Source organism: Petromyzon marinus, chromosome 73 (assembly GCF_048934315.1).
Source record: "Petromyzon marinus isolate PM22_M1 ecotype Great Lakes invasive population chromosome 73, UKy_Petmar_22M1.pri1.0, whole genome shotgun sequence".
In the NCBI taxonomy this organism is placed as follows: domain Eukaryota; kingdom Metazoa; phylum Chordata; class Hyperoartia; order Petromyzontiformes; family Petromyzontidae; genus Petromyzon; species Petromyzon marinus.
The window spans coordinates 3199778-3212277 of record NC_133739.1 but is presented as its reverse complement, the minus strand read 5'-3'; the positions used below and the strand labels follow the sequence as shown (position 1 = coordinate 3212277).

The window sequence follows — 12500 nt, the reverse complement described above, 5'->3', positions numbered from 1 at the left end:
GATACAGAGAGACACAGACACAGAGACACAGTTAGAGAGACACAGTTAGAGAGACACAGAGACAGAGAGAGACAGAGAGAGACAGAGCAATGGCTACCCTCTGTCTCTCTCCTCCTAGACACAGAGAGACACAGTTAGAGAGACACAGTTAGAGAGACACAGAGACACACAGACACAGAGAGAGACAGAGAGAGACACAGAGACAGAGAGAGACAGAGCGATGGCTACCCTCTGTCTCTCTCCTCCTAGACACAGAGAGACACAGTTAGAGAGACACAGTTAGAGAGACACAGAGACACACAGACACAGAGAGAGACAGAGAGAGACACAGAGACAGAGAGAGACAGAGCGATGGCTACCCTCTGTCTCTCTCCTCCTAGACACAGAGAGACACAGTTAGAGAGACACAGTTAGAGAGACACAGAGACACACAGACACAGAGAGAGACAGAGAGAGACACAGAGACAGAGAGAGACAGAGCAATGGCTACCCTCTGTCTCTCTCCCCCTAGACACAGACACAGTTAGAGAGACACAGTTAGAGAGACACAGGTAGAGAGACACAGTTAGAGAGACAGAGCAATGGCTACCCTCTGTCTCTCTCCTCCTAGACACAGTTAGAGAGACACAGACACAGTTAGAGAGACACAGTTAGAGAGACACAGAGACACAGTTAGAGAGACACAGTTAGAAAGACACAGAGACAGACAGACACAGAGACACAGTTAGAGAGACACAGAGACACAGTTAGAGAGACAGTTAGAGAGACACAGTTAGAGAGACACAGTTAGAGAGACACAGACACAGTTAGAGAGACACAGTTAGAGACACAGAGACAGAGAGACACAGAGCAATGGCTACCCTCTGTCTCTCTCCCCCTAGACACAGAGACACAGAGAGAGAGACACAGTGAGACACAGAGACACAGTTAGAGAGACACAGAGACAGAGAGACAGAGCAATGGCTACCCTCTGCCTCTCTCCCCCTAGACACAGTTAGAGAGACACAGTTAGAGAGACACAGAGACACAGTTAGAGAGACACAGAGAGAGACACAGTTAGAGAGACACAGTTAGAGAGACACAGTTAGAGAGACACAGAGACAGAGAGACACAGACACAGTTAGAGAGACAGAGCAATGGCTACCCTCTGCCTCTCTCCCCCTAGACACAGTTGGAGAGACACAGTTAGAGAGACACAGAGACACAGAGACACAGCGAGAGACACACAGAGAGACACAGAGAGAGAGAGACACAGACACAGTTAGAGAGACACAGAGACAGAGAGAGACAGAGCAATGGCTACCCTCTGCCTCTCTCCCCCTAGACACAGACACAGTTAGAGAGACACAGTTAGAGAGACACAGTTAGAGAGACACAGTTAGAGAGACACAGTTAGAGACAGAGCAATGGCTACCCTCTGCCTCTCTCCCCCTAGACACAGTTAGAGACACAGAGACAGAGACACAGTGAGACACAGAGAGAGACACAGAGAGAGACAGAGACACAGTTAGAGAGACACAGTTAGAGAGACACAGAGACAGAGAGAGACACAGAGACAGAGAGAGACAGAGCAATGGCTACCCTCTGCCTCTCTCCCCCTAGACACAGAGACACAGAGAGAGAGACACAGTGAGACACAGAGACACAGTTAGAGAGACACAGAGACAGAGAGACAGAGCAATGGCTACCCTCTGCCTCTCTCCCCCTAGACACAGTTAGAGAGACACAGTTAGAGAGACACAGTTAGAGAGACACAGTTAGAGAGACACAGAGAGACACAGAGAGAGAGACACAGAGCAATGGCTACCCTCTGTCTCTCTCCCCCTAGACACAGACACAGTTAGAGAGACACAGTTAGAGAGACACAGTTAGAGAGACACAGTTAGAGAGACACAGTTAGAGAGACACAGTTAGAGAGACACAGACACAGTTAGAGAGACACAGAGACACAGTTAGAGAGACACACACAGTTAGAGAGACACAGTTAGAGAGACACAGAGAGACACAGAGACACAGTTAGAGAGACACACACACAGTTAGAGAGACACAGTTAGAGAGACACAGAGAGACACAGAGACACAGTTAGAGAGACACAGAGACACAGTTAGAGAGACACAGAGACACACAGAGACAGAGAGAGACACAGAGACAGAGAGAGACAGAGCAATGGCTACCCTCTGCCTCTCTCCTCCTAGACACAGTTAGAGACACAGTTAGAGAGACACAGACACAGTTAGAGAGACAGAGCAATGGCTACCCTCTGTCTCTCTCCTCCTAGACACAGAGACACAGACACAGTTAGAGAGACACAGAGACAGAGAGAGACAGAGAGAGACAGAGCAATGGCTACCCTCTGTCTCTCTCCTCCTAGACACAGACACAGTTAGAGAGACACAGTTAGAGAGACACAGTTAGAGAGACACAGAGAGACACAGAGAGAGAGAGACACAGAGCAATGGCTACCCTCTGCCTCTCTCCTCCTAGACACAGACACAGTTAGAGAGACACAGTTAGAGAGACATAGAGAGAGACACAGAGAGAGACACAGACACAGAGAGAGACAGAGCAATGGCTACCCTCTGCCTCTCTCCCCCTAGACACAGTTAGAGACACAGAGACAGAGAGACACACAGAGAGACACAGAGACACAGTTATAGAGATACAGAGACACAGAGAGAGACAGAGCAATGGCTACCCTCTGTCTCTCTCCCTCTAGACACAGAGAGACACAGTTAGAGAGACACAGTTAGAGAGACACAATTAGAGAGATACAGACACAGTTAGAGAGACACAGTTAGAGAGACACAGTTAGAGAGACACAGAGACAGAGAGAGACAGAGAGAGACAGAGCAATGGCTACCCTCTGCCTCTCTCCTCCTAGACACAGTTAGAGACACAGTTAGAGAGACACAGACACAGTTAGAGAGACACAGAGAGAGAGAGACACAGACACAGTTAGAGAGACAGAGCAATGGCTACCCTCTCTCTCTCTCCTCCTAGACACAGAGAGACACAGACACAGTTAGAGAGACACAGAGACACAGTTAGAGAGACACAGAGAAACACAGACACAGAGAGAGAGACACAGAGAGACACAGACACAGAGAGAGACAGAGCAATGGCTACCCTCTGTCTCTCCCCCTAGACACAGAGAGACACAGTTAGAGAGACACAGAGAGAGACACAGAGAGAGACACAGAGAGAGACACAGAGAGAGACACAGAGAGAGACACAGAGAGAGAGAGAGAGACACAGACACAGTTAGAGAGACACAGTTAGAGAGACACAGAGAGAGACACAGAGAGAGACACAGAGAGAGACACACAGAGAGACACAGAGAGAGAGACACAGACACAGTTAGAGAGACACAGAGAGAGACACAGAGAGACACAGAGAGAGACACAGACACAGTTAGAGACACACAGAGAGACACAGAGAGAGACACAGACACAGTTAGAGACACACAGAGAGACACAGAGAGAGACAGAGAGACAGTGCAATGGCTACCCTCTGCCTCTCTCCCCCTAGACACAGAGACACAGAGAGACACAGACACAGAGAGACAGAGAGACACAGTTAGAGAGACACAGAGACACACAGAGAGAGACACATAGAGAGACACAGAGACAGACACACAGAGAGACACAGAGAGAGACACAGAGACACAGAGACAGAGAGAGACAGAGCAATGGCTACCCTCTGTCTCTCTCCCCCTTGACACAGACACAGAGACACAGATACACAGTTAGAGAGACACAGATACAGAGACACAGACACACACAGAGACACAGACACACAAAGACACAGTTAGAGAGACACAGACACAGAGACACAGTTAGAGAGACACAGAGACGCAGAGACAGTTAGAGAGACAGACACACAGAGACAGAAACACAGACAGAGAGACAGAGAGACACACAGACACACAAAGACACAGTTAGAGAGACACAGAGAGAGACAGAGATAGAGCAATGGCTACCCCCTGTCTCTCTCACTGAGACAGAGACATAGACACAGCCAGAGAGAGACAGAGAGAAAGACACAGAGAGAGAGAAAGACAGAGAGAGAGAGAGAGAGGGAGAGACACAGAGACACACAGACAGAGAGAGACACGGACAGAGACACAGACACACAGAGAGACACAGACACAGAGAGATAGAACAATGGATATCCTCTGCCTCTCTCCCCTTAGACAGAGACACAGAGAGACAGACACAGACAGAGACAGACTGAGAGACTGAGGCAAAGACCGAGACAGAGAGACAGACACACAGACAGAGAGACAGAGAGACACACACACAGAGAGAGACTGAGACACAGACAGAGAGAGAGAGACAAAGAGACAGAGACAGACAAAGAGACAGAGACAGAGACACAGAGAGACACAGACAGAGAGACAGACACAGAGACACAGACAGAGAGAAACAATCAGAGAGAGACAGAGAGACACAGACAGAGAGAGACTGAGACACAGAGAGAGACACACAGAGAGAGACTGAGACACAGACAGAGAGAGAGACAAAGAGACAGAGAGAGAGAACGACACAGAGAGACACAGACAGAGAGACAGACACAGAGACACAGACAGAGAGAAACAATCAGAGAGAGACAGAGAGACACAGAGAGAGACAAAGACAGAGAGAGACACAGACAGAGAGAGACAAAGACAGAGAGAGACACAGACAGAGACATAGACACAGACAGAGAGACACAGAGAGAGACACTGACAAACATAGACACAGACAGAGAGACAGACAGAGACATAGACACAGACAGAGAGACAGAGACACAGACAGAGAGAGACAGACACTGAGAGACAGACACAGACAGAGAGAGACATAGACACTGACAGAGACACAGACAGAGAGAGACAGAGAGACAAACAGGGAGACAGAGACACAGAGAGACAGACACAGACAGAGAGACATAGACAGAGACAGAAAGACATAGACAGACAGAGAGACATAGACACAGACAGAGACAGACACAGAGACACAGACAGAGAGCGACACACAGAGAGAGACAGAGGCACAGACAGAGACAGAGAGAGACAGAGACACACAGAGAGAGAGACAGACAGACACAGAGACACAGAGAGACACAGAGAGCGACAGAGAGAGACAGAGGCACAGACAGAGACAGAGAGAGACAGAGACACACAGAGAGAGAGACAGACAGACACAGAGACACAGAGAGACACAGAGAGCGACAGAGAGAGACAGAGGCACAGACAGAGAGAGAGACAGAGAGAGACAGAGACAGACATAGACACAGACAGAGAGACACACAGAGACACACAGAGACAGACAGAGGTACAGAGAGACACAGACAGAGACACACACAGAGACAGACACAGAGAGAGAGACAGAGACACAGCCAGAGAGACACACAGAGAGATACAGACAGAGACAGACAGGTACAGACAGAGACACAGACAGAGAAAGACACAAAGACAGACAGAGATAGACACAGACAAAGACAGAGAGAGACGGAGAGAGAGAGACATAGACACAGACAGAGAGACACACACAGAGACAGACAGAGACAGACACAGAGAGAGAGACAGAGACACAGACAGAGAGACAGACAGACACAGAGACAGACACAGAGAGAGAGACACAGACAGAGAGAGAGACAGAGAGAAAGAGACAGACAGAGACACAGACAGAGAGACACAGAGAGACACAGACACACAAAGACAGAGACAGAGACACAGAGACACAGACAGAGAGACACACAGACACAGAGACAGAGACAGACACAGAGAGAGAGACACAGACAGAGAGAGAGAGACAGAGAGAGACAGAGACAGAGAGAGGTACAGACTTAGACACACACAGAGACACACACAGACACAGAGAGACAGACACAGAGACAGACAGAGACAGAGACACAGACAGAGACACAGACAGAGAGACACAGACACACAGAGACAGAGACACAGAGAGAGAGACAGACAGAGACAGATACACAGACAGAGAGACACACACAGACACACAGAGACAGAGACACAGACAGAGACACAGACACACACAGAGACACAGACACAGACAGAGAGACACAGACAGAGGTACAGACAGAGACACAGACACAGAGACACACACAGACACACAGAGACAGAGACACAGACAGAGACACAGACACACACACAGACACACACAGACAGACACACACACACACAGACACACACACAGACACACACAGACAGACAGACACACACAGAGCGGCATCCCACAGCCCTCCCCCGTGCCTCTCACCGGACAGCTGTACCCCCCTCTCCCCGACACGCGTGTCATATCCGTGTGCCATGCGTGTGGTGATGGACGTGTGGAGGTCGGCCAAGCGGGCAGCTCCCTCCACCTCCTGCTGCGACGCTGTCAGCCGTCCGTAGTGGAGATTGTAGTACACGGTGTCATGGAAGAGAACCACGTCCTGGTGAGAGGGTATGGGGGACGGTGGTTGACAGTGGTGAGTCTGTGGTTGACAGTGGTGAGTCTGTGGTTGACAGTGGTGAGTCTGTGGTTGACAGTGGTGAGTCTGTGGTTAACAGTGCTGAGTCTATGGTGGAGTGTTGAGTCTATGGTTGACAGTGGTGAGTCTGTGGTGCAGTGGTGAGTCTATGGTGCAGTGTTGAGTCTATGGGTGTCAGTGCTGAGTCTATGGTGCAGTGTTGAGTCTATGGTGCAGTGTTGAGTCTATGGTTAACAGTGTTGAGTCTATGGTTAACAGTGTTGAGTCTATGGGGCAGTGTTGAGTCTATGGTGCAGTGTTGAGTCTATGGTGCAGTGTTGAGTCTGTGGTGCGGTGTTGAGTCTGTGGTGGAGTGTTGAGTCTATGGTGCAGTGTGGAGTCTATGGTGCAGTGTTGAGTCTGTGGTGCAGTGGTGAGTCTGTGGTTAACAGTGTTGAGTCTATGGTGCAGTGTTGAGTCTATGGGTCTCAGTGTTGAGTCTGTGGTTAACAGTGTTGAGTCTGTGGTTAACAGTGGTGAGTCTGTGGTGCAGTGGTGAGTCTGTGGTTGACAGTGGTGAGTCTATGGTGCAGTGGTGAGTCTGTGGTTGACAGTGGTGAGTCTGTGGTTGACAGTGGTGAGTCTGTGGTTGACAGTGGTGAGTCTGTGGTTGACAGTGGTGAGTCTGTGGTTGACAGTGGTGAGTCTGTGGTTGACAGTGGTGAGTCTGTGGTTGACAGTGGTGAGTCTGTGGTTGACAGTGGTGAGTCTGTGGTTGACAGTGGTGAGTCTGTGGTTGACAGTGGTGAGTCTGTGGTTGACAGTGGTGAGTCTATGGTGCAGTGCTGAGTCTATGGTGCAGTGTTGAGTCTATGGGTCTCAGTGTTGAGTCTGTGGTTAACAGTGTTGAGTCTATGGTGCAGTGTTGAGTCTATGGTGCAGTGTTGAGTCTATGGGCAGTGTTGAGTCTATGGGGCAGTGTTGAGTCTATGGGGCAGTGTTGAGTCTGTGGTGCAGTGGTGAGTCTGTGGTGCAGTGTTGAGTCTATGGTGCAGTGTTGAGTCTATGGGTCTCAGTGTTGAGTCTGTGGTTAACAGTGTTGAGTCTATGGTGCAGTGTTGAGTCTATGGTTAACAGTGTTGAGTCTATGGTGCAGTGTTGAGTTTGTGGTGCAGTGTTGAGTCTATGGGCAGTGGTGAGTCTATGGGGCAGTGGTGAGTCTGTGGTGCAGTGTTGAGTCTGTGGTGCAGTGGTGAGTCTGTGGTTAACAGTGCTGAGTCTGTGGTTGACAGTGGTGAGTCTATGGTGCAGTGGTGAGTCTGAGGTGCAGTGGTGAGTCTGTGGTTGACAGTGGTGAGTCTGTGGTGCAGTGGTGAGTCTGTGGTTGACAGTGGTGAGTCTATGGTGCAGTGGTGAGTCTGTGGTTGACAGTGGTGAGTCTGTGGTTGACAGTGGTGAGTCTGTGGTTGACAGTGGTGAGTCTGTGGTTGACAGTGGTGAGTCTGTGGTTGACAGTGGTGAGTCTGTGGTTGACAGTGGTGAGTCTGTGGTTGACAGTGGTGAGTCTGTGGTTGACAGTGGTGAGTCTGTGGTTAACAGTGGTGAGTCTGTGGTTAACAGTGGTGAGTCTATGGTGCAGTGTTGAGTCTATGGTTAACAGTGGTGAGTCTGAGGTGCAGTGGTGAGTCTGTGGTGGAGTGGTGAGTCTGTGGTGCAGTGGTGAGTCTGTGGTGGAGAGGTGAGTCTGTGGGCAGTGTTGAGTCTGTGGTTGACAGTGGTGAGTCTGTGGTTGACAGTGGTGAGTCTATGGTGCAGTGGTGAGTCTGTGGTTAACAGTGGTGAGTCTATGGTGCAGTGTTGAGTCTATGGTTAACAGTGTTGAGTCTATGGTGCAGTGTTGAGTCTGTGGTGCAGTGTTGAGTCTATGGTGCAGTGTTGAGTCTATGGTGCAGTGTTGAGTCTATGGGTCTCAGTGTTGAGTCTATGGTTCTCAGTGTTGAGTCTGTGGTTAACAGTGTTGAGTCTGTGGTTGACAGTGGTGAGTCTGTGGTTGACAGTGGTGAGTCTGTGGTTGACAGTGGTGAGTCTGTGGTTGACAGTGGTGAGTCTGTGGTTGACAGTGGTGAGTCTGTGGTTGACAGTGGTGAGTCTGTGGTTGACAGTGGTGAGTCTGTGGTTGACAGTGGTGAGTCTGTGGTTGACAGTGGTGAGTCTGTGGTTGACAGTGGTGAGTCTGTGGTTGACAGTGGTGAGTCTGTGGTGAAGTGGTGAGTCTGTGGTGCAGTGGTGAGTCTATGGTGCAGTGTTGAGTCTGTGGTTAACAGTGGTGAGTCTATGGTGAAGTGGTGAGTCTGTGGTTAACAGTGGTGAGTCTGTGGTTAACAGTGGTGAGTCTGTGGTGCAGTGGTGAGTCTGTGGTTGACAGTGGTGAGTCTGTGGTTGACAGTGGTGAGTCTGTGGTTGACAGTGGTGAGTCTGTGGTTGACAGTGGTGAGTCTGTGGTTGACAGTGGTGAGTCTGTGGTTGACAGTGGTGAGTCTGTGGTTAACAGTGGTGAGTCTGTGGTTGACAGTGGTGAGTCTGTGGTTGACAGTGGTGAGTCTGTGGTTGACAGTGGTGAGCCTGTGGTTAACAGTGGTGAGTCTGTGGTTAACAGTGGTGAGTCTGTGGTTAACAGTGGTGAGTCTGTGGTTAACAGTGGTGAGTCTGTGGTTGACAGTGGTGAGTCTGTGGTTGACAGTGGTGAGTCTGTGGTTGACAGTGGTGAGTCTGTGGTGCAGTGGTGAGTCTGTGGTGCAGTGGTGAGTCTGTGGTGCAGTGGTGAGTCTGTGGTGCAGTGGTGAGTCTGTGAGTCTGTGGGTCTCAGTGTTGAGTCTGTGGGTCTCAGTGCTGAGTCTATGAGTCTGTGGGTCTCAGTGCTGAGTCTATGGGTCTCAGTACTGAGTCTATGGTGCAGTGTTGAGTCTGTGGGTCTCAGTGTTGAGTCTATGGTGCAGTGCTGAGTCTATGATGCAGTGCTGAGTCTGTGGGTCTCAGTGCTGAGTCTATGGTGCAGTGTTGAGTCTATGGGTCTCAGTGTTGAGTCTGTGGTTAACAGTGTTGAGTCTGTGGTGCAGTGTTGAGTCTATGGTGCAGTGTTGAGTCTATGGTGCAGTGTTGAGTCTATGGTGCAGTGTTGAGTCTGTGGTGCAGTGTTGAGTCTGTGGTTAACAGTGTTGAGTCTGTGGTGCAGTGGTGAGTCTGTGGTGCAGTGGTGAGTTTATGGTGCAGTGTTGAGTCTATGGGTCTCAGTGTTGAGTCTATGGGTCTCAGTGTTGAGTCTATGGTGCAGTGGTGAGTCTATGGTGCAGTGTTGAGTCTATGGTTAACAGTGTTGAGTCTATGGTGCAGTGTTGAGTCTGTGGTTAACAGTGTTGAGTCTGTGGTTAACAGTGGTGAGTCTATGGTGCAGTGTTGAGTCTATGGTGCAGTGTTGAGTCTATGGTGCAGTGTTGAGTCTATGGTGCAGTGTTGAGTCTATGGTGCAGTGCTGAGTCTGTGGGTCTCAGTGCTGAGTCTATGAGTCTGTGAGTCTCAGTGCTGAGTCTATGAGTCTGTGGGTCTCAGTGCTGAGTCTATGGTGCAGTGCTGAGTCTATGAGTCTGTGGGTCTCAGTGCTGAGTCTATGGGTCTATGGGTCTCAGTGCTGAGTCTATGAGTCTGTGGGTCTCAGTGCTGAGTCTATGAGTCTGTGGGTCTCAGTGCTGAGTCTATGAGTCTGTGGGTCTCAGTGCTGAGTCTATGAGTCTGTGGGTCTCAGTGCTGAGTCTATGAGTCTGTGGGTCTCAGTGCTGAGTCTATGAGTCTGTGGGTCTCAGTGCTGAGTCTATGAGTCTGTGGGTCTCAGTGCTGAGTCTATGAGTCTGTGGGTCTCAGTGCTGAGTCTATGGTGCAGTGCTGAGTCTATGGTGCAGTGCTGAGTCTATGGGCAGTGTTGAGTCTATGGGTCTAAGTGTTGAGTCTATGGTGCAGTGCTGAGTCTATGAGTCTGTGGGTCTCAGTGCTGAGTCTCTGAGTCTATGGTGCAGTGCTGAGTCTGTGGGTCTGTGGGTCTCAGTGCTGAGTCTATGAGTCTGTGGGTCTCAGTGCTGAGTCTATGAGTCTGTGGGTCTCAGTGCTGAGTCTATGAGTCTGTGGGTCTCAGTGCTGAGTCTATGGGTCTATGGGTCTCAGTGCTGAGTCTATGAGTCTGTGGGTCTCAGTGCTGAGTCTATGAGTCTGTGGGTCTCAGTGCTGAGTCAATGAGTCTGTGGGTCTCAGTGCTGAGTCTATGAGTCTGTGGGTCTCAGTGCTGAGTCTATGAGTCTGTGGGTCTCAGTGCTGAGTCTACGAGTCTGTGGGTCTCAGTGCTGAGTCTGTGGGTCTCAGTGCTGAGTCTATGAGTCTGTGGGTCTCAGTGCTGAGTCTATGAGTCTGTGGGTCTCAGTGCTGAGTCTATGGTGCAGTGCTGAGTCTATGAGTCTGTGGGTCTCAGTGCTGAGTCTCTGAGTCTATGGTGCAGTGCTGAGTCTGTGGGTCTGTGGGTCTCAGTGCTGAGTCTATGAGTCTGTGAGTCTCAGTGCTGAGTCTATGAGTCTGTGGGTCTCAGTGCTGAGTCTATGAGTCTGTGGGTCTCAGTGCTGAGTCTATGAGTCTGTGGGTCTCAGTGCTGAGTCTATGAGTCTGTGGGTCTCAGTGCTGAGTCTATGAGTCTGTGGGTCTCAGTGCTGAGTCTATGGTGCAGTGCTGAGTCTATGGTGCAGTGCTGAGTCTATGAGTCTGTGGGTCTCAGTGCTGAGTCTATGAGTCTGTGGGTCTCAGTGCTGAGTCTATGAGTCTGTGGGTCTCAGTGCTGAGTCTATGAGTCTGTGGGTCTCAGTGCTGAGTCTATGGTGCAGTGCTGAGTCTATGGTGCAGTGCTGAGTCTATGGGCAGTGTTGAGTCTATGGGTCTAAGTGTTGAGTCTATGGTGCAGTGCTGAGTCTATGAGTCTGTGGGTCTCAGTGCTGAGTCTCTGAGTCTATGGTGCAGTGCTGAGTCTGTGGGTCTGTGGGTCTCAGTGCTGAGTCTATGAGTCTGTGAGTCTCAGTGCTGAGTCTATGAGTCTGTGGGTCTCAGTGCTGAGTCTATGGTGCAGTGCTGAGTCTATGAGTCTATGGGTCTCAGTGCTGAGTCTATGGGTCTATGGGTCTCAGTGCTGAGTCTATGAGTCTGTGGGTCTCAGTGCTGAGTCTATGAGTCTGTGGGTCTCAGTGCTGAGTCTATGAGTCTGTGGGTCTCAGTGCTGAGTCTATGAGTCTGTGGGTCTCAGTGCTGAGTCTATGAGTCTGTGGGTCTCAGTGCTGAGTCTATGGGTCTATGGGTCTCAGTGCTGAGTCTATGAGTCTGTGGGTCTCAGTGCTGAGTCTATGAGTCTGTGGGTCTCAGTGCTGAGTCTATGAGTCTGTGGGTCTCAGTGCTGAGTCTATGAGTCTGTGGGTCTCAGTGCTGAGTCTATGAGTCTGTGGGTCTCAGTGCTGAGTCTACGAGTCTGTGGGTCTCAGTGCTGAGTCTGTGGGTCTCAGTGCTGAGTCTATGAGTCTGTGGGTCTCAGTGCTGAGTCTATGAGTCTGTGGGTCTCAGTGCTGAGTCTATGGTGCAGTGCTGAGTCTATGAGTCTGTGGGTCTCAGTGCTGAGTCTGAGTCTATGGTGCAGTGCTGAGTCTGTGGGTCTGTGGGTCTCAGTGCTGAGTCTATGAGTCTGTGAGTCTCAGTGCTGAGTCTATGAGTCTGTGGGTCTCAGTGCTGAGTCTATGAGTCTATGAGTCTCAGTGCTGAGTCTGTGGGTCTCAGTGCTGAGTCTATGAGTCTGTGGGTCTCAGTGCTGAGTCTGTGGTGCAGTGCTGAGTCTGTGGGTCTCAGTGCTGAGTCTATGAGTCTGTGGGTCTCAGTGCTGAGTCTATGGGTCTCAGTACTGAGTCTATGGTGCAGTGTTGAGTCTGTGGGTCTCAGTGTTGAGTCTATGGTGCAGTGCTGAGTCTATGGTGCAGTGC

General features: G+C 50.3%; 1 protein-coding gene across 1 annotated transcript in view; it reads right to left on the bottom strand.

Moving 5' to 3' along the window:
* LOC116937985 (iron-sulfur clusters transporter ABCB7, mitochondrial) overlaps window positions 1-12500 on the bottom strand; it is an 83382-nt gene that overhangs the window by 9078 nt on the left and 61804 nt on the right. Inside the window, exon 13 of the mRNA XM_076055849.1 lies at window positions 6258-6432. Within this exon, the coding sequence (XP_075911964.1) occupies window positions 6258-6432 (175 nt within the window). The remainder of the gene's footprint in view (window positions 1-6257; window positions 6433-12500) is intronic.